This window comes from Pholis gunnellus (assembly GCF_910591455.1).
Source record: "Pholis gunnellus genome assembly, chromosome: 2".
Taxonomy (NCBI): Eukaryota; Metazoa; Chordata; class Actinopteri; order Perciformes; family Pholidae; genus Pholis; species Pholis gunnellus.
This window is the reverse complement of record NC_136536.1, coordinates 3,518,947-3,540,014: the sequence shown is the minus strand read 5'-3', so window position 1 is coordinate 3,540,014 and position 21,068 is coordinate 3,518,947. Positions and strand designations below refer to the sequence as shown.

General features: G+C 43.1%; 1 protein-coding gene across 1 annotated transcript in view; it reads right to left on the bottom strand.

Moving 5' to 3' along the window:
- Positions 1-3,021: 3,021 nt before the first annotated feature.
- The window catches only part of LOC306709100 (glutamate receptor-interacting protein 2-like), a gene marked incomplete at both ends in the record, with an annotated part of 34,249 nt that continues 16,202 nt past the window's right edge, over positions 3,022-21,068 (bottom strand). The window contains 16 exons of the mRNA XM_079177130.1: positions 3,022-3,219; positions 3,958-4,104; positions 5,773-5,997; positions 6,364-6,463; positions 8,270-8,429; positions 8,520-8,702; positions 9,336-9,475; positions 9,769-9,913; positions 10,687-10,832; positions 11,265-11,328; positions 11,658-11,738; positions 11,828-11,973; positions 15,909-16,095; positions 17,202-17,363; positions 17,632-17,760; positions 20,796-20,965. Of these exons, the coding sequence (XP_079033256.1) occupies positions 3,022-3,219; positions 3,958-4,104; positions 5,773-5,997; positions 6,364-6,463; positions 8,270-8,429; positions 8,520-8,702; positions 9,336-9,475; positions 9,769-9,913; positions 10,687-10,832; positions 11,265-11,328; positions 11,658-11,738; positions 11,828-11,973; positions 15,909-16,095; positions 17,202-17,363; positions 17,632-17,760; positions 20,796-20,965 (2,383 nt within the window). The remainder of the gene's footprint in view (positions 3,220-3,957; positions 4,105-5,772; positions 5,998-6,363; positions 6,464-8,269; positions 8,430-8,519; positions 8,703-9,335; positions 9,476-9,768; positions 9,914-10,686; positions 10,833-11,264; positions 11,329-11,657; positions 11,739-11,827; positions 11,974-15,908; positions 16,096-17,201; positions 17,364-17,631; positions 17,761-20,795; positions 20,966-21,068) is intronic.

The following is a 21,068-nucleotide window of genomic DNA, read 5'->3' as shown; positions in this document are numbered from 1 at the left end:
CTCTGGTTTAGTGAAGGCTGTTGCTTCCGATTTGACCCACTAATCAAACATTGCTAAGTATCGTCTCCATTAATGTGATCATGCCCCTTCAGTCAATACCGTCTCTTTTGATAAAGTGCTACAAATCACGATACATTTTGATTCCCCCCATGAAATAGCTATGTATATTCATTTAACCGTCTTTCATTGAGCAGATATCACCAATGTCCACCAGACTCCCACGTCTGACCACTCCGTGACTGACCGCTCCTGTGAAGGCTCATTGACACTTGGCCTACATTTTTCATGCCATCCGTCCCACCATCAATCTAACACCCCCCCCCAGCAGGTGGGAACTGCATTGACATCTCACCCACAAAGATGGCACTGGCTTATTTGGTCACGTCTCTGGTGTCACGCGGTCCGGCCTTAGCCCTTGGGGAACTGAACCCCCCAAAGACTTTAATTCACGTCACCTGGATGATCAACAAGAGTACAGGAGAGAGCAAAGAAATGCTTAATGGAAAAAGCACTTGGTGAAATCGTGTTATTTCGACTTGCATTTCTGTGAAGAGTCAACACTCATACTTAGTGTTTGAAGCTCACTTTCTGAACATCAGATTGTTATAAAAGGCGCTAAATTCAACATTTGGCGCACTAATATAGCAGCAAACAGTTATTTGCTATCTAAAGCTAGAGTGCAGTAAGGTCTACCTGAGCAAAGAATGAAGTTGTTGTTGAAGCGTAGCAGACCCTCTGCTTTCCTTTTCAGTTAAACAATTTTGGCTTCATCAGCACTTAGGCCGTAGTTAGCACTGTTAGCTACGAGCCGCCAGCTCAGCCATAGCCATGATGAGAGCCGTTGAGAGGCTATGCTCCCAGCTTATTACAGCCATGCTCGCGGCTCAGTGAGGCTGTAGCTAAATGCTAACGTTGCAATGCTAACATACTCAAAATGACAATGTTAACATGCTGGCAGGTATAGCGTTTACCATGTTCACCAATGAAGTTAAGCACGATAGCATGCTAACATTTGCTAAGTAGCAATAAACAAAGTGCAGCTTTGAGGCTGATGAGATAGTCACAATGTTTGCAGGTATTTGGTCACAAAACATTTAGACAAATGTAATGTTGACCTGATGATGGAGCTAGATGAAGGTCAGGGCAACAAACATTGTTACAAGAGTGAAACAAGATTCAAGCAAATTTCACAACAATCCATAAATTTGATACATTTCGGTCTGGTGGACAGACATTGCGTCACATCCAAGTGTTGACTCACTTTTGGGTCAGTGTGAGTCATCCAAGTGGCGAAAGCCAAATAAAACAACATTAGTGCTTTGAAACCAAAGCCAAATCAACTATGGTTTCATGAACTTTATTCTCATAAAAAGAGACATTTTATATTATAATAAATTAAACAAAAATAAAATCATATCCAATAACTTTCAGATTCCATTGAAAGAAATCAGGGAAGATGTGGAAATGAACTAAACAATGTGCAGCCACATTCAGTATCACACAGCTTACATGAAGACACGACACTGAATGTGCATTTACTGTAAATAAAAAAAGAACACTGCATACCCATGATACATTATACAGCTAAATAAAGACAATAAATTAATACAAAACCTTAAAAATAGGCCTCTTTTCCAACATGACATTTACTATAAGACATAAAAAGAAAAGGTTATCGCCCCAAGGATTAATCAGTCTGCTCTAAACGGGTAAAACCATCTCACATCCATGTTTCTTGTTTCCAGAGAGGCAGCTGGATCAGCAGGCCAGATTTAATACACAAAAGCTTTATAAAAACACAACATCATGATAAAAAAAAGGGGGGGGGGGCACTCTCACAAAGATCCTATCGGAGCAAGCTAAGATTACTCCCAGTACTGTTTTGTTATGAGGAAGAGCTACTTTCCGAGGACAAACCCTATGCATGCTACGTGATACCGGTGGGGGGAAACAGCTACTTCAGAGAGGAACATCAATCCAGACAGAAAACAAGAAAATCATTCACCACGGAACATTGAAAAGGCATTTAATCCTCCTCTGGTTAAGGATGCAATTCACTTACCAACACATAAGTCATTCCGGTGTAATGCCGCATACAGAGATGCAGATATAAACAGTGCAACGTGGGGAAAAAAAGTGAGTTATGAACTGTGAACAAAAAAAATGTGTATCAAGTGCAGAAAGTGAAACTAAGTCAACCGACAGGAACAAAAAAAACACTAAAATGCAACAGATCTGTGGAGTATCTCTGGAACTATTGACCCGTCAAGGGACGCCCGCTTTAAAAACAGAAAGGGTAGAGTGTGTCTTCACAAGCATTCCTGGTATTAAGCCGTTAATGGCTTTAAAATACAGCTCATGAATATTTGGAAAGTAGCAGAGAGCATTCTGTCTATTTGGAGGCACTGTCCGCTCTCTGGGGGCGGGCAGCAGTGTGGAGGAGAGACTGGAAACGAGGGCAGTGAGTCAACTCGTGGCTGAAATAAAGCAAATAAGCACAATGTGCCCTGGACCATGAGTCCACCAACACCCTGTACGTGTAGATACGCGTGTGTGTTTTATATATACATGAAAAGAATTGCATGTGCAGCTGTGTGCAGCAAAAAAAAAAAGAAAGTTATTTGCAATGTGAGCATCAAGCTCATTAAAGCAAAAGATGGTACATTTATGCAGTAAGTGCATGTGTGTGTGTGTGTGTAGCGTTTGGGGCGTAAGCGTTGACATCCTGGCTCAGGCAGTTATATAACCCAAATGTGGCTTTGCCTCTGGAGAGGGGGGGGCTGCCCTGAAGCCAGAGCCTCCTCTGAACTGCATCATGTGAGCACAGTGACTAAAACCGGCAGCGGTGAGCACATGCACTTTGTACCCGTTTCTGTGAGGATGCTCTGCGTGAGTGTGACAAACATAAACCCGTGTGTGTGTGTCTGTGTGTGTGTGTGTGTGTGTGTGTGTGTGTATGTGAGAGAGAGAGAGAGTGTGGTCCCAGTGCTTCAAAAGGGCTAGCGTCTGTGTTGGTGGGGGTCACAGGGCGATGCTGTTGGTCCTGTGCTCCGGAAAGCAGAACAGTGAGTTAAAGGGGTCGTCGCAGTCGTCGGGCAGCACGGCGTCTGCTGCTGCCAGAGGATTCCTGCTAATGACCAAGTCCAGGACGTCTCCTGCCTCTATAATTAGGGGCACGGTTAGACAACAGTCCAAGTCCCTGGTCCTGACACGGTTCACCTAGAGGATTGCAATCAAAGAAAATCATTCATCATGCTACTGCATTCATGTTGCCTATAAAAAGGCATTGTTTCTGCTTGAAGCTAAATTTAACTTTCACCAATAATTATGAGCAGCTGTGAGGACAAAGAGCCATGAGAAGCATAAAGACAAACAGAAAATACAAAACATCCTTCATATAAAAGAAAAATGGCTGAGCGACAGCTATTTCTTAAAAAGCCAATACTTCATAAAAATAATGCAACACTCAGCAGATTTTTAAATGTATAGAGAGAGGGAGTATTTCTAATGTTGTATTATAAATGTTAGTCTATGTACAGAAAATGTATCTATAAAGTACAGATGGAGTGCTGAATAGTTACGGAAAGATAAGAGTGACAACGTTTACATGCACACTCATAGTCCACTATTCTTCCAAACATGACAATATTCAGAATTTGGTGATCTATAACAAATTCAGAATATTGTTATATTCACTGATACAGTCGCTGATTCCACATTCGATTGATTTGTGTCAATATTTTCATGCAACCCTCTGCAAGAAAGTGAATAAGCATATTTTCCAATAAAGCCAGGAGGCGGTTAGCTTAGCTCAGTTACAGTTTTTATGCTAAGCTAATCAGCTGCAGCTTTATATTTAGTGTACAGACATGAGTAGTATTGATCTTCTCATCGAACTAACAAGAAAGCGAACAAGCAAATTTCCCAAAGTATCACATTTCTTTAAGAGAGATTTACCTGGAGAATGCGGTCGAAAGGTTTTAACCCGGCCTGGTCGGCGGGGCCATCGGGGCGGATCATGTTGACGTAAACCCCTTTCTCCAGGAGCCCGTCGGATACACTGAACCCAAAGTCATGGCTCTCAACGTCCTTCCTCATAGTCACCTGCAAACACAGAGGACAGAGCATGTATTCATAAATACTTGGAGGCTTCTACACAAGTTTTTATGTGAACTCCAGTAATTCAACATTTGAGGGACAGATTTTAGAAAGGATGATCAGAAAATCAAGATAGCAGATATGGCTAGATATCCTGACTTTTAGTCGGTAGTACGAGTCTAAAAGTTCTTAATGCCTGCAACTTCTAAACTGCACATCTTCAGTTTCTAAACAGGCTTACGTTAAACAGTTATTTTGAGACAATTTTCATATAGAGCAGGTCTATACCGTACTCTATAAATATATATACACAGTATAAACACAAAAAGAAGAGTGCTAGAACTACCCGTTTACCATTGCTTTTAACACAGTTTCTTTAAAATCTAATTTATCTATTTTGTTTGTTTGTTCTGTGTGCTTTTATAGTTTTTATTTTGTGTGCTTGCTTGCTTTTATTGGGTTTTTTTATCATGCATTTCTTGTGTAATCTGTGAAGCACTTTAGGTTGCCTCTGGGTAAGACATGTGCTCTATAAATACATTTCACCTTGCCTAGATGAGGCGATGGCTACCTGGTCATTCACTATGAAGCTGAAGTCCGTTAGCTTAGCTTAGCACAAACACCAGGCTAGCCTGGCTCTATCCAAAGACAACCAGGCGTATTAACTAACATGCATAAACGTGTCACTTATTGTGTCCACTGTCCACCCCGTTTATACTAAACAGTTTTAACAGCCACATCTCTCCGTGTCATCGGTTTCTCTTTGGATGTACCTACGCTGCAACAAGGTCAGCAGATTTAACAAGCAACAGCTTTAAAAAGGTGGGACATCGGATGAGTTTCCATGATGATATATAACATGTGTTAACCCAAAACATATCCAATTTCCAAGCTGCAGGACGGTGACACGCTCAATTGTTGCCGCCTCATTTTCAGCCCAGTCAGTCACTCAGTCAAACACCACACAGGCCGGGGTCACAGCATGTGCAGCTGCTGAGGTAACGCTGTTTAATGAGTGTTGTGTGTTTTTGTCGTCATACACACACAAACACACACACAATGCAAGTCCTGACTGGCCAGGTATCCACTGGGTCCAGTTACACAGGAACAATGAGTCCAATAAAAGATGCACACGGGTACAAACTTCATAACGGGCAGATTCCCTCAGGACACTGTTGTTTATAGAATGTTCATCAAACTGTGAATGCATTTTCATCTGAATGTGTCTGTAACACTTTAGATTACAGTATAGTAAACATTGAAATCAATAAAATGTATGCATATACATATACACACATTTGTATTACTGTTGCTGTGAAGAAAACATTAGGTTATGTCTGAAGAGGGGTGCAGCTTTACTGTATCTATAAAACTATTTGCATGTTTTTAAAATGGTGATGAAATACTGGGGAACAGAGATGTAGTTTGGGGATCTGGTGTAGGATCATTCTGATGAACAGTACTCAACTTTATTTTTGTCCACAAGAGGATGTTGGCCCCTGTCTGAACCCTGTAACTACTGGGCAATTTAAAAAAGCACTTACTGCACACAGCGTCTTTCTTAAAAGCAAATGTGTCAACCCTTTGTTCCTTGTGCTACTTCCCTCGTACCCACCAGTGCAGATACCAATTAGTAGAAGTATTTAAAATGTTTAGTCAGCCATTCAGCACTACCTTGTGCAGTGCCAGAGTGGTAGGGGACAAGACATCAGAGGTGTCCCCTCGGCCCCGGGACGGTACGCGTCTGTCTCCAGTCGACAGGTACAGGTTGCTTTTGCTGTTAAACTCTCCGTGCGTTCCCTCCCTCTGAACGGGACTGATCTCAGACTGAAACATTGAGTCGTCGTTGGTCTTTGTTTCCTCGAGGTACAGACTGAGAGCGCTACCCGTCATGGACGCCTGAAAGAGCACAAAATCGGAAAGGGATTATAAGAGTGTCATGAATTTAAAAAGAAAAAAATGTGGACAGCACAACATATAATATCTCATGAAGTGTACACAGAGACCGATTAGAGGCCGGGGCATTGCGCCAAAGCCTTTCCTGGGTCAGTGTGGCAGCAGGTGCCCAGCCTATCTTGTCAGATTTAATAACAGATTATACACTCTGACGATTATCATAATGCTTCATCTGGCATGGTCATTGAGGCCGACACCGGTCTATGAATACATGAGCGGCACAAAGCAGATGGAGGAGGAGAGGAAACGGGAGCAGGAAGTGTGGGGGGGGGGGGGGGGGGGCGGACCACTGATGACGGGCGGGCCTACCTCCAGCTCCCTGAGAATCTCTGACTGGCCGCAGGTCTCGAGGTCCTGCAGAGCCTGGGACCAGAAGCTGTCCTCCCGGCAACGAGGGGGGCTGACGAATCTATGACAACGCAGGAACCAGAACATGAGAGCAGCCCTGCAGGTCTTGTGGCTGGTGCCCGCTTTTCAAAAAGGCAGCATGGGAAATGTAGTTTTTTTTGGGCCGCCTGCCGTAGAATCCCTTTGAAAATCTCCCAGGACCACATTGAGTTTTTTAATTTTTTTAATTTTACTTGTGGCAAACGGCTAGGAGTCCACTAGATTAGATAAAGCCTTTTAAAGAGTTTTACAAAAGTAACGTCCCCCCCCCCCCAAAAAAAAAAAAAAAGCAGAAAATTGAAAGCATGTGACACAAAAGTTCAGGAAGAAAAAAAAAAAAAAGTCAAGTGTGAAGACACAGGTAAGGCTGATGTATCCTTGGGCGCTTTAGGTGATTTTTTTTTGTGGAAACGTTTTTGTTGTGGACAGAAGGGGTGACAGAAAAAGATGCATCTATGTGAAACACCAAAGAGCTCGTGGGCAGTTAATAAAGCAGATGAGAGAGAGAATACCTGAGAAAGAAGAGAAAAAAAGCACAAAACATGAAAGCATACAACACAAAATGAACTGAAAACAATTCAGACAGTGCAGTTTGCTTTCATCAATGAACCCAAAGAGGGGGAAAGAATAATCACAGAAGCTCTTATCTAAACAGTGGTGGAAAAGTACTCAGATCCTCTATTTAGGTAAAAGCGCCAATACAACAATGTTTGGACTGTTCTTTAATCTTTGCTTTTATTGTGAAATATTGGATATTTTGACCTATTTAAGTCTAAAAGTATTTAAAGCTACTACAAGGAACTTTCATTTAGTGTTGATTTTAGCGGTCCCTGTGGACAAAAGTGGTATTGTTTCTGAGCACCAGAGTCCCTTTAGAAAACCTCTCATTGTGCTGCAGCAGGGTCCGATAGTCTGCCCTGCTCAGTCCTGGTTCTCTCGTTGCCTCCCTTCCCTCCAGCGGGCCCAACAATACGTCCTGAGCCTCCAGCAGCGTGGTGTCAGTGTTGGCTCCAGCGGGGACCGGAGGTGAAGCGAGGCGAAGCTCTGCTCCTGGCCAGAAGAGACGACCTTGCTGCCGGGAGCTGAGCTCTCCTCGTCCCTCCGGAGCTTCCGACTGCAGATCGAAGACTGCATCCAAATCGGATCTGGGTCTGTCCACGGTGGACCGGTCTCTGCTGGAGGATCTGGGTCTGTCCACGGTGGATTGGTCTCTGCTGGAGGCCCCGCTGGAGTCTGAGCTGAAGGAGTTTCTGGTGAACCTGCATGATTTTCATCCATTTTCGTGTGGAATCTGACCCGGTGGCACCGACAACGAGCATCAACAATAACTAAATAGAAATAGCCAATCTTCTTGCTGATGATCTTGTTTACTTAGGTCGTATAGAGGCATCAGTATTAAACTGAGACCGTTTCATAACCAGTTAAAAGTTCCTCACAGTAACTTTAAATGTAACAATTATAGAAATTCAGAGACGACTTAAAGACATCTGAAACAGGACACGGTGTCCCAAGTTGACTTTGTTTTGCTGTGAGTCATAAACCAGGAAGGTTGCTTTAACAATGTGTGTGTTGTTATATTTCCTGAAAGTAAAAAATGACACAAATGTCCCCTCTGAAATGTAGTGGAAGAGAAGTACAGCATAAAACGTCCAAGTACATAAAACAAGACCAGTTCTTGATTAAATGTACTTTCCACCACTGTTTTTACACAGAATACGATTTAAATTATATATATATATGCCCTTTACTGAGAAATCAAAAAACACTTAAAGCTGCGCTGACATGAAACAAGACTTTGACAGGAAGGTAAAAAGGCTGAAGCACTTACCCGGGTATCTTGTCCCACTCATCCTCAGTGAATCTCCCGTCATACAGCGCTGCGTGGTGGACTAGACCTGCAGAGCCGGAACTGGTTTGACTCCTGTGTTTTGTGCGTCGCCACTCATGCGGATTGAGCAATATATCGGACGCTTTGTGAAGATACGTCCCTGAATAAACCACGAAAATACACCAACCTCATTGGATGCAAGTGGGGAAATGGGTCATTTATAGGAAGGAGGCATGCGGGTTGACCTCACCTTGACTACTGTAGCCTGCGTCAAACCCTGAGCTATCCCAGGAGCTCATCGCAGAGTCTATACTGGGCAGAGTGGCCGAGTAGACCTCCGAGTGTTTACTGGTCTTCTGGGAGTCGGTGAGGTCATCCTCTGGGTCACTTAAAAACCCAGCTTCTCTGTCTCCAGGCCGCCGGCCGTCAGACGCTTTAGAATGAACAGGGAGTCAAATCATCAAAACAAGGACGTAGTGCACTTCCTGTCCTTTTTAAAACGCAAAAATAAAAACATCACTTTCACTGCTTTAAAGCCTCAGAAGAAGCTAAACCAAAGTGCATTGCTTTCTTCATTTAACAACCTTATTTTTTGTGGTTTGTACATTTTGTCTCTTTCATTATGATACGCTTATCTTCTTTTCCTCCTCTTGTAAAGTGCTGTGCAACTTTTTATGCACCGTATAAATGAATATTGCTTCCTCGCTTTGGCATCAAGACAACGATGTACGATCAGCAAACAACAAACTCTTAACTGCGAAGCTACATTACGTACAAACTAAAACTATTAAAACTATATGACAAATGAAACCAATGAAACAATCCAAATGAAATGTGAAAAAGTGAAATATGAATGTTTATGTTGTGTCATAAGGCAACTTATTATCAACTCACCTTTTATTTGTCTATATCTCTATTTTTCCTCTTATTGTGCCCGTTGTTGTTTGTCTCAGTTATGCAACTGTATTTGTAAGATCATTTTTGCAAACCACTGCAAGTTATCAAAAAGAAATAAGTGATGAGTTGAAACACAAAAACCCAGAAAAAAAAAAAAAAACACACATACGGTCGGGTTGTTTCTTTATCTTGAGGGTGACGGACTCCCCGGCCACCTGCAGGAGATGGATGGCCTCGCTCAGTGGCTTTCCTTTCAGACTGACCCCGTTGATGGCCAGGACTCGGTCCCCTATGTGGATGGCCCCGGTCCTGCATGGATGAGGAGGAGACAGAGTTATCAGAGTACACCAGACAGTACCGACCGACCGACCGAGCCGGGTCCGCTGTCAGGCTGCCAGGGCGCTGACTGGGACGGAAACAAAGAGGCTGCTTGTTATAGAAGCAGATGAGACAGACATTGTTTAAAGTCTTGTTTTTTTTTTTTTTTTAAATCGTTTCCAAAGTGGGCTGCTACAGATTTGACATGCCTAATGCAAGTGTCACCATCTTCTCAAAATAACATTCTTTACTCCCGGACCGGTCCTGTCCGACCTCTTGCTCACCGCTCTGCCAGGCCTTTCTTGGTGAGGCCAGAAATGACGATGGGGTCAAAGGGCTCCTCTGTGCCAGAGATGGTGATGCCCAGCGGTCCGTTATACCTCTTCAGCTCGACTGTGTAGATGATGGAGCCCGACATCTCCAACTCATCTACAGCACATGGGTTAAACAGGACACATCACGCACAAGACTCAAGATTATAAAGACATGACAAATCCTGTGAATATAGAATACATTTATATTAAAATACGTAGACATATTTTTGTGCAAATGGACAAATAACAGATCAATACCTCCGTTACTTCTCCTTTTACTGTTTTGGAATATTGTTTGGCTTAAATAAAGTGATGGAAGAAGTTAAATTACCAATACAACAATCTAAAATACTCACAGCTTCTAAACGTCATTTCATTATTTTTCTATGATACATTTTTGGACTGTTGGGTGACAAAACTTGGGCTTTAGGAACCTGTGATGGTTTTGTTATTTGTCCTGTAATTTATATGAACAAGCGGAGCTAACGGTCGTGTTGGTGACGTACACTGTGCGAGTCGATGGCTGTAGTTCACAGAGCGGTTTCACACAAAACTAAAATGGTACAACAACTGTGACTTTCTACACGTGCCAAATTATCTTTAAAATTCGACAACCCCATGTGTAAATTGTGCAATTCTAACAAAATCAAAAAACATTGACGGCTTCTACTAGTTGCCAAAAAGAGAACCACTGGTTTCATCTTTGACAATGTTGTGTATTTTATAAGCTATCATACGTTTTGAAAAAGAGCAATAGGTCCTTTAAATGTAGCGGAGTTGGAGTATAAAGTGGCATCAAATGGGAAAACTCAAGAGTACTAAATGAGTAAATGTGCTCGGTTGCTTTCCACAGATGTACGTTTGGCATTTTTTAAGGGTTCAAAGTACCGATGTTGTCCTCGTCTTTCTGGATTCGGAGCTTGACCATGTCCTCGGCCTGCTGCAGGACGTGCATGGCGTCCTCCATGGTGCAGTTCTCCAGACGCACGCTGTCGATGGCCAGCAGCCGGTCCCCGGGCTCCAGAGTGCCTGTTCTACCGGGACACAAAGACACGAGAGGATCTCAGCCACCGACCGGGGCCCGAGGGAGCCTCTCCTCCTGACTCAGTTTTAGAATCCCATTAGCCATTAGTGTCTCAGTGGGATCCTTGAGGGCGACCGTAACCTCACCCGCAGACCCAATCGACGCTGAGCCCTTCTGAAATGTAGCGGCTCTGCCCTACTGATCCAGTTTTGAAAGCGTAATCCAATTAGGTCAATATTACACAGTGGACACAATGTTGTTATTGTTGAGGACGTAATCCCACATAAACCTAAAAAAAACCAACCTTCACACTAAATGTAAAGCGTTGAGAATTAAATGTGACCCGAAAAAGCAACCGTTTTGTGATTTAATTGTTGTTTTTTGTGCTGTGAGAACAATAACATTCATACTAATATGAGCTCTGTGTGATGATGGGACATACCTGTGCGCTATGCTTCCTTTGCGGATGTCAGAGATGATGAGGGGCTTGCCGGGTTTCTTACTTGCTGATAAAACATAAAAAAATATATATTTTTATTTTAGGCTGTATGATATGAGGATAGAAGCATTTTGAAAGCACTCAACGCCCTTTTCTTTTTGTTGCGCTAATCACACTGCTTCCAGTTTCTCTTTATTCAGAGCACAAATGAATGCCGGGACAGGCCGGTATTATTCAGAGGTAATGAGGGATGCGCCCTCGTGGGCTCGCAAAGGCCGAGTTTTATGGATCACAGAACATTGATTCATTCCGTGGGGATTTACAGCGTGCTGGTCTGCGGAGCATCATCGAGCAGCACTGCCCTCTGCTGTACGTCTGGCTCATTACAAAACTCACCACTGATGGTGATGCCCAGCTCCACTTCTCTCCTCTTGGGTAGCTTCACGTGGAAGGTGCCGCTGCTGGGAACCACCGACTCTAATTGGAAGTTAAAGTGGAGGTAAAAATGTAAGTGTGGGGGGGGGGGACAAACACTCGTAGAAGAATCTACCTTCGAAATATTATACCTGCAACATCAAACTCAATCTCCACTGTGACCTTATTGGCCAGAGCGGAGTCTCTGAGCAGCTGATGGGCTTCCTCCAGAGTGCCGTCTTCAGTCGGGATCCCGTTAATGGACAAAAGTCTGTCCCCAACCTGCAGCAGCCCACACCTTCACACACACACACACACACACACACACACACACACACACCAAACACACACACACACACACACACACACACACACACACACACACACACACACACACACACACACACACACACACACACACACACACACACACACACACACACACACACACACACACACACACACACACACACACACACACACACACACACACACACACACACACACACACACACAAACACACACACACACACACCGCCTTAAAGTGGGAATCATTCAGATTTCATTATTTCATATTAATATTTCAGTACTTTCATCCGTGGGCCATTGGCTCAATCGCCATTGTGTTGCCTCCTTCGGCAATAAATAGTGACTCAACAGACTTTTTTCAATGAAAATCTTTTAGATTGACACAAAGACGACAGCTCATATAATAATAATAATAATAATAATAATAATAATACACATGTATAGAACAAATGTAATTTGGCTGGAGATGCAACAGAATGATAAAACAAATCTTATTAAATAAATAAAATGGATCACATTTCAACCAGGGCTGCAACTAACGATTATTAAAATAATTGATCAATACCGTTTGTTGATTTTTTTCCCCCAAACAAAAAGTGACAAATTCTCTTTTTTTTTGCAGAGCCCGAGGGAACGTCTTTGACTTAGTTGAGCTTTATTTATTCATGTAGTCTCTCGAGAACAAATTACATAAATACACTCTAGTTGCCAGTTTATTAGGTACACCTGGTTAAACCTAATGCATCAGTTCTGCATTAAATGCCTTCATGACGGTTATAATGTTCAGCTTGTACTGAAACAGAAGCTCCCGATTGTTATATTGAATATAATGAAGTAGAACTTTAAAGCTCCTCAGAAGAATGAGCTGCTAACTTTTCCCCAGATTCCATGTTTTGTCCAAACTATTTATGAGCCTGCAGGCAGCAAATGTTTGGTTTTTTTGCCTTTTGCCTTTGTGATAACCAACGTATTTATGCTGGAACATCAAGTCACGTTGTAATGGATCTCAAATACACTCATTCAAGTTTTCCCTGGCTCCTGTAGTACATCGGGTTTCAAGTTCACTGGAACACGAGTCAGAACTCCGATACCTTGCAGACAAATATGGACCGTGGTAAATCACCACTACAGCCGACTGACGAACGGTTTCAATACGATCACGCGAGTGTCAGCAAGGCTTTAGATTTCTGCTTTCAGTGAAAGCATTCTGACACATGCAGCCTGGGTGACACCACACGCCACATAGGCTGAACGTTTAAGATGCCACCTTTAACACGATATGGCCTCCAGGCTTAGCATGAGCACACTGAACACTTCCCTTACTTGAACTTTGAAAAATCACCTCTGCAAAGCGAGAACTCCCACATATCACACACTAAATCAGACCCTTGATTACAAGGGCAAACACCAAAGCACTGTCAAGTGATATTAATTCACCAACTGCCACCACCGCTGCTGCTGCTGCTGCTGCTGCTCATTAACCTTGTGTGGAGGCTGACGTCACAGTCGGATGCTGCGCTGCTCGCGCCTGTCCAACCGCTGCTGGACTAATCGTGTCACAGGACCCCGGGGGGACACCGGATGGGCCCCGCAGTGCCGGCACAGACACCGTCATTAATCTCACGGGACAAGGACGGATGCAACACACTGGCCCGATCAGAGCTGTGAGTTAATTAAGTCCGCAGCATGCAGTCTTGATCAATAATGCGCACCAATAACGGGGGTTTCCACTATTTATAAAAAAAACACTGGCTGCATCAATATGTATAATGTGTAATAAATCTAGTATACTGGGGAAAACGCACTGCTCCTTGAAGTTTGTCAGAAGCACGACCGAGACTAAAGCAACAGTCATAAATTGCTGAGTAGACCTCATGACAATTTAAGCTAAGCAAATAAACCGTTACCATGCAGAGGGTTGGCAAGCAGCAACTTTTTTTGGCTCGTGACCCCTCACAACAACGCAGGGTTGCCAACTAGAAGGAGACCGATATTATATCGGCCTTTAAAAATGTGCCAACGACAGTTTGAAGCAGGAAAAAGCTGATTAACCTGCAGATACCTATCAAGCAGCTGATAGTGTTTTTTATATTCAAGAGATGACTTTTGTTGAGAAATAAACGGTGAGATATGACGAGCTAGCTTGTTGTAAAATCAGCTGTTTCTGTAAAGTTTTAGCTCACATTTTCCAATATCTCAAATGTAATTTAAAGCATCTTGGTTGAGGCACTCCTCGTGCTCTCCCGGTCTTGTCTCGTGACATTTTATGGTGTCTTTTAACAGTTAAGATCATTATTAGGAGGTAATCACATGCACACATATTTTCAACAACTGCGGCCCTCAATATGTGTCTGGCGCGGTGATGTCACGTCCTCGCGTGACTGTTGTTTACAGTTTATTTTATTTTCAAAAGTAATGTGTGTTATGCCCTATAAACTGTTTAATATAGAATTCAGGTAATTGGTCATGTTGACTCTGGGTTTTACTGCAAGTTAAGTAGAAATGGAGCATCATTTTTTCTGATCACAGATTGTAGAGTTTATTTTAGTTACTGCCAGCAGAAGGTCAGTATTTGATAGTCGATAACTGCATACGGATACATTTGTTTCATTTTGTTTTCATGGAATAAACTACTTTTTTCACTCACTACGAGCCCCATTATTGGATAGCCCACCACGGAGAGTATAGCCTGCAGAGGAGCACTCTGTGAGTCGGATACACGAGTCAGAACATTTACATCCTGCAAGAAGAGGCGAAGAAGGTTTTTAACAAGCTGCCACTACACTCATAAACACAAAACTGATGAGGTTTGTGCGTTTGCTCGTCTTAAAACACGGGCCTATAGATGCATGTCTGGTTGGTATGATAGGACGTCCCACAAGCAGAAGTCTTTGTATCAGTCTACCACTGAAGGGTAACAAGACCCGTCGTTTGGTGCAAAATGAACATTCATATTTAATGAATCAAATATTTGTTATAGGTCCACAGTAGCAGGAGCTCCTCAGTCTAAGGTCCTAAAGTCCAACCTCCAACAACAATACCTACATAGAACACATTGTCACCAGTTATATGCAGAATGTCTTCCAGTTGTGACCAAGACTAACACTTTGTAACGCTCTCCCTCCAAACCCGGTCCTCACACTCAAATAGCTCCTGCTTGCGCTTGGATTTGCATTGTTTCTGCTTTGATTTCCTTATCCTCACATTTCGGCTTCTTCTGTGCAGCTCGTGAAACATCTGCTCCAGCATTTTCTCCTAAAAATGTTCTCCTTCGATTGTTTTTGTGCAACAACCATTTAAAAACTCCCCAAACCAATTGAATGGCAGGTGAAGTGTTGACCCCAAAAACAAACGATCCCTGCATCGTTGCGGGTGCACGTTCCCTCTGCTGAAGCGTCCCTGGCGGGCGGTTACTCGGAGCAGATGTTTTACACGAGCACACAGAAGCAGTCCAAGTGTGAGGAGAAAAGGCTGAAGCTGGAGTGCAGGAAAATCTGAGCAAGCAATAATATATCTGAGTGCAAGCACACAGCGAGAGCGGAAATCCAAGTGCAAAAAGCAGCTATTTGAGTGTGAAGACAAAATCTCAGGTGAAATCCTTAAGTCATGCTCACAAATTGAAAGCACACTCTTCAATAAAGATAAAAGGGAAAAATCTCCGTATTTTTTCTGCTGTTAATCATCGTGCGAGGCCCTTCTGTAGGTCAAGACCCCAAATTTGGGAACCACAGCATGAGACAAATGCAGCTCGAATGCCTTCAGCTGAAACACTAATTGAGAGACGAGGTTAACATGATCCTTTAAAAAAAAAAAAAAAAAAAAAAGTTTTTAATGTGGCTGAATGATTAGCACTGGAGCCGCGTAATTCAAGGTGACTCCCTATATACGATACTTGTTTACTCGTTAGGTGTCTCAGTGTGTTACCTCTCAGCTGGGCTGTCGGGCTCAATAAAGCGGATGACCGGGGGAGCAGACAGGGTTTCTGTGGCAAAGACACCCCCCTGCAGCTGGATCCCAAAACCTGTGAGCGGATCCCCCCTCAGGAAGACATCGCTCGTTTCCACATGAAAAACCTGCCCCCCTGGGCCGACAGAGCTGGACGCCAGAGATACTGAGAGACGGGGAGAGAGGACACATCAGGGAAGAGATATCAGTGGAGAGGTGGCAGATAAATGGAGCAAGAGAAGGATCGTGGGACAGAAAAAAGTGGAGGAGGGTAAGCGGAAGAGACATGCACCCACAGAGACGACAATGAGTCACTTCTCAGAGTTTACGTCAGTCATGTTTTACGTCAGTGACCAGCGGAGTCTGTTCACGCACCGAGGCGGCAAAACAGGAGGGAAAGGTGTTTTAACAGAGCAGCAAAGAACACGTTTAAGAGCCAGTTCGTCTCAATTATAGAAGAAAAAAAAAAACAGTCGTACTTAATCACTTGCTGTAGCTCGTCCTGCAGAAAGATTTTTAGTTTAATTCATCCCGGTTCTGAGGTTTGTGCCGGGTTTGCAATTCACTGCAACCCGGCTTAATGCTAACATGCTAAAAGGCATAAATCAGCATTAGTTTGATTATATTTCCTGCAGTGCAAAAAACAAAAACATGATTTAGAAAATGAAATAACTAGAATTACCGCCTGACGGTTGTACACCTCCTCCAACCAGTTAAGTTACAGTTTACACCCATGTCTGTCCAAAATGTCATCACTATCCTGTTAGATGTTTGTGTGAAATTGTCATAATTAGCATTTGAGTTCTTGAGTTATGGCCCAAAACATGTTCACAATGATCTTGAGAATATACGTTTTTGATTTTGGGGTGAACTGTCCCTTTTAATATAATGGAAGTGAAAGGGATTTCTTTGTGTGCACTCAACATGTCTCTCCAGACATCTCTGTAATCCAAACACCTTGTCGTTACTTTTAGACATGAAAGGTTTCAGTTGTTCATTTTTATACCTGATAAAATTGATTGATTTTGGGGGAAACTGTCCCTTTAAGTTAAAAGGCACTAATTTGATCAACATACTCTTAGTTGCCAGTTCATTATCTGGTACTTCTAGCTAAAAGTTATGCAGTCTAGCAATAAATACAGTGAGTGTTATTCAGCCTCACCTCGCTCATATAAATGGAGAGGACAAAATAATCAAATTAAATGGTCAATTTGGTAGAAAAGACCCTTTAATTTGTTTTTAAAAAGGGGGGGGCCAGACTGCTCGTCATACGTGAGCTCTTGTGGTCCTTCTTCCTGTTCCTCCTCTTGGCCGTGGAGCCGCGGGGGCTGGTGGGGGCGACCGGAGGGATGGGGCAGGGCAGCGTGTTGCTCCCCTGGCTGCTGAAGCCGGAGGTGGCTGTGGAGGAAGGGGAGAAGCCACCGCTCACCAGAGCTGAAAGGAGACAATGGCACTACACTTATAAAAGAAAAGGCTGGTACAGTCAGATTACACCATGTCCCCCCCCCCCCCCCCCGCCTTTCTTCATTCACAGCAGGATGCGTGCATGCTGCTCGAGGGGAACATGCAACAAACAGAAAACAACCGTGGTGGAGTAAGCCTCTTGGGAAAAAAAAAAAAGATTTAACAAATGTGCTGAAGAAAAAGTCCTTCCTGCCACGGCGTCTCGCCAGCAGCGGCGCTGTCACAAGTGATAACTTACATTTGCAGTGGTCCTGCTGGTTGTGTGGGTGGCTCGGGCTGCTCCATGTCTTGCCGTGGCTGGCATGTGGGGGATGGCAGTAGTTGCCGCTTTGGTCCCAGTGATGATGGTTGCTCTTCTGCACTTTTACTGCAGCGACACGGAGGCAAACACATCCATTAAGTCGACCGGATCCACTCCCGTTTGCACTTTTGTTAAGATTCTACCCATGAAATCACGCTTTCATTCCCATGTCTAAATTTGTACCACCAACCGCACAGCGCCTAGAGGATGATTTCAGAGCGGAGTAATTGATATTTAATGTTTTTTTCTTCACGGTACGCTAGATTAAACCCTGCAGTTTAATGTATTTTCATGAGAATCAGTTAGACACACACACACAGCTGAATGGGATGTTGTGGTCTTAAAAAACAAAAACACATCTTACTTTTACTAGCAAGCTTCCAAAAAGCTAAGTGCAAACTGGAGATCATCTTTACAAGTTAATTTTCAAAAAAGAGCCAGTAGGCGCGAGGAGAGTAGTGAGTAAATGGACCGCTGGGCATGACGTTGTTGTGTTCAGCAGGAAGTGACACCGGCTGCTGGAAGGCATGTGGCTTGATTGGGCGCAGCTGGAAGCTTGATTGCCGATCATGCAGATGTGTTTCTGCACTTGATTGGCAGAGAGTTTGGTCTAAATGTGTTTTAATTTAATCCTGTGAGATTTCATATTCACGTGGTTTACATTTTTTTTTTTAATTCTGTTGACTTTTTCCCACTTTGTACGAAATGGAAAAGCACAGATTGTTAATTCTGAAAGGCGTTTTAATCCCTCATGTCGACACGTGAGCGTTCCGTCAAACGGTGCCTCTGAAGCACTCAAACGGGAAACAACTGACCTCCTGTACGACACGTACCTCACGTAATTAACTTCCCTTTTCATGCAGCTAAAATTGTCAAGGAGCGTTACATGTGACAGTAATCCTCGCTGCTTCATTTGCAGGCGTTTTAATCTCCCAACAACTTGCTCACATGGATGGAGGATTTGCTGGAAACACGGATGGGCTGCTGCAGCGAGGACTAAGACATTTGCCATATTCATGGGAACATGGTTAAATCCAACCGCATGTAATCAGAATACAAGCGGGAAAGAACCCCGCGGCCCTCTTTTTATTTTTCTGGGAGAACAGGTTTCTATCGGACTCAATCAAACCTGTGAAGCTTTGGCTCTGACGGCTTATGTTAAGCTCACCTAGGGGAGGCTCTCCAAGAAAATTGTGTTTTTGATCGACGCCGGCGGAAAGAAACATTAACTCCCTAATCTCTTTGGTGGCCATATCAGTCTTATTAAATCCCCAGAGGAGATTAGACAAATTGCATCTTATAATCATGCTTTATCCTGGGGGGAGGAAAAAAGGAGCAGTGAAAATATCACATTATCATAACGTCACGGCGCCTCATTCAAGGAGGGAATCGTTATTGAACAGACATTTCAGAAGACGAGACCTCATGCCTGTCATTTCACAGAGAAGATGTTACGCGTGCTGCACTTCTCGGTGGTCAGCAGGTGGAAAATGCAGGTCAAGTATTTCACAGAGCAGCCATGGAAAAGATTTATTTTATATGCCCTCTTCAGATAAGTTAATGTATGAATCTAAAATTAAATCAGTACATAAGGACAAACAAGAGAGGTGGAAGTTTGAAAAATAAAAAGGGAAACGCTGCCGACGGGATCTGACAAAAGGATAAAGAAGAATTGTGGGATGAATAAACTACGTTATTGCCTTTGTCACGCTGTTTGATTCTTCCCATGCTCACATGTTAAGGAGCCCCTTCAGCTGCTGACCCAGAAATAAGTCTGCAGAACATGATCTCTGATAGAGAAAGCGTGTATTTGTGTGTGTGTGTGTATGTGTGGCTTGTTGCTACCAACCGAGTGTGTTCCCAAAGGCACATGGACTGTGGCCGGCAGCTAGCGCGCACACACACACACACACACACACACACAGGCCGATTCACAGTAGGAGAAAGCAGCTGGGAGGCAGCTAGGCTCTTAGCAGCTGTAGGTAGCAGAGCTGAGAGTCGTCACAAAACATATGGTGAGGACAAACACGCCTCCAGCCTGTTACTGCTGTATAGCCTCCACAATGTACACACAGACATAATTAAATGATGTTGAGACTATTAGTTATACAATCAACATTGTCCACACGTGAGTGATTTGCATTCCCCTGCACATATTTGCATTTGAGCGTGTACAAAATGTTTTTGTGTGGTTTGCATTACAATTGTGACGCACAGCACTGTACATTTCATATTTTTAACATAGTGAAAAAGTTGACCACTATACACATAATTCAATATTATCTTACAGACAGTGGTGTAAAGTACTCAGATCCTTAAAAGTACCATGACAAGAGCATAAAAACACTTAATTCCACTTAAAAGTCCTGCATACAATATCCTAATTAAATAATGGTATCAAACTCTACTAAAGGGGTAACTGCACACGTACTGTGATGAAACACATCATGCTGGTGTTCATATGTACATTTATTAACACATTTATTTCATTTTGGGTTGAAAATGGCTCAAAAGGACAACTATTGTTTAAAATCAACACTACTCTTGTAAGGCCAACTTTTTTAGATAGTCGACCCTTACAAATTACTTTTGTTAATGTAACACTAAGCAATTAGTTAGCTTAGTTATCCCCACATGTTTCATCAAAAGTCACAAATATTCGTTAAAAACAAAATACGTTTTGCTACACAAATCAGTTTTGTTTTTTGTGAAATATTGGATAATATTACCTCTTTGGGCATTAAACTGTTATTTGAATTAAATGAAATGTGAGAAGATTAGAGGAGAAATGTCTCTTTGGTGGAAATTAAACTCATAGATGTCTGAAAAGTGACTCTTCTTGTGTAAGGGGATAACAGGCCGAAAGGTTAGAAACACTGACTCTAGTTTAGTTTTTGATGGCTTGTTCTCTGGAAACGTGTCACGGGCATATTCCACCATTTTCTGGCCCAAAAAAATAATTGATTACAAATGAGAACTCAACAAAACAATCCAAAATTAAGATAGTTTTTTTCCGTTGCCGCCCTAGATGATCTAGTCGTATTTGTCTCTTTCTGACGTCTCGTTCTGCTGCAGTATCTCACACAGTTGTATTTACGTACCTGTGTCTTGCGGCCTGACAGGAAGTCTGCTCTGACTGGCCGGGAGAATCTCCAGCTTTACAACGTCACAAGTGCTGGCAAGTAGCTGCGTGGCCTCCATCAGAGAGCAGTGCTCCGTGCTGGTCCCGTCTATCGACAGAAGGATGTCGCCTGCGTGCAGCGCTCCACATCTGGGAGAGAGTGAGACGGAGAGTGAGACAGAGAGTGAGACAGAGAGTGAGACGGAGAGTGAGACAGAGAGTGAGACAGATTGTGTGAGGAAAGCTTTCATTT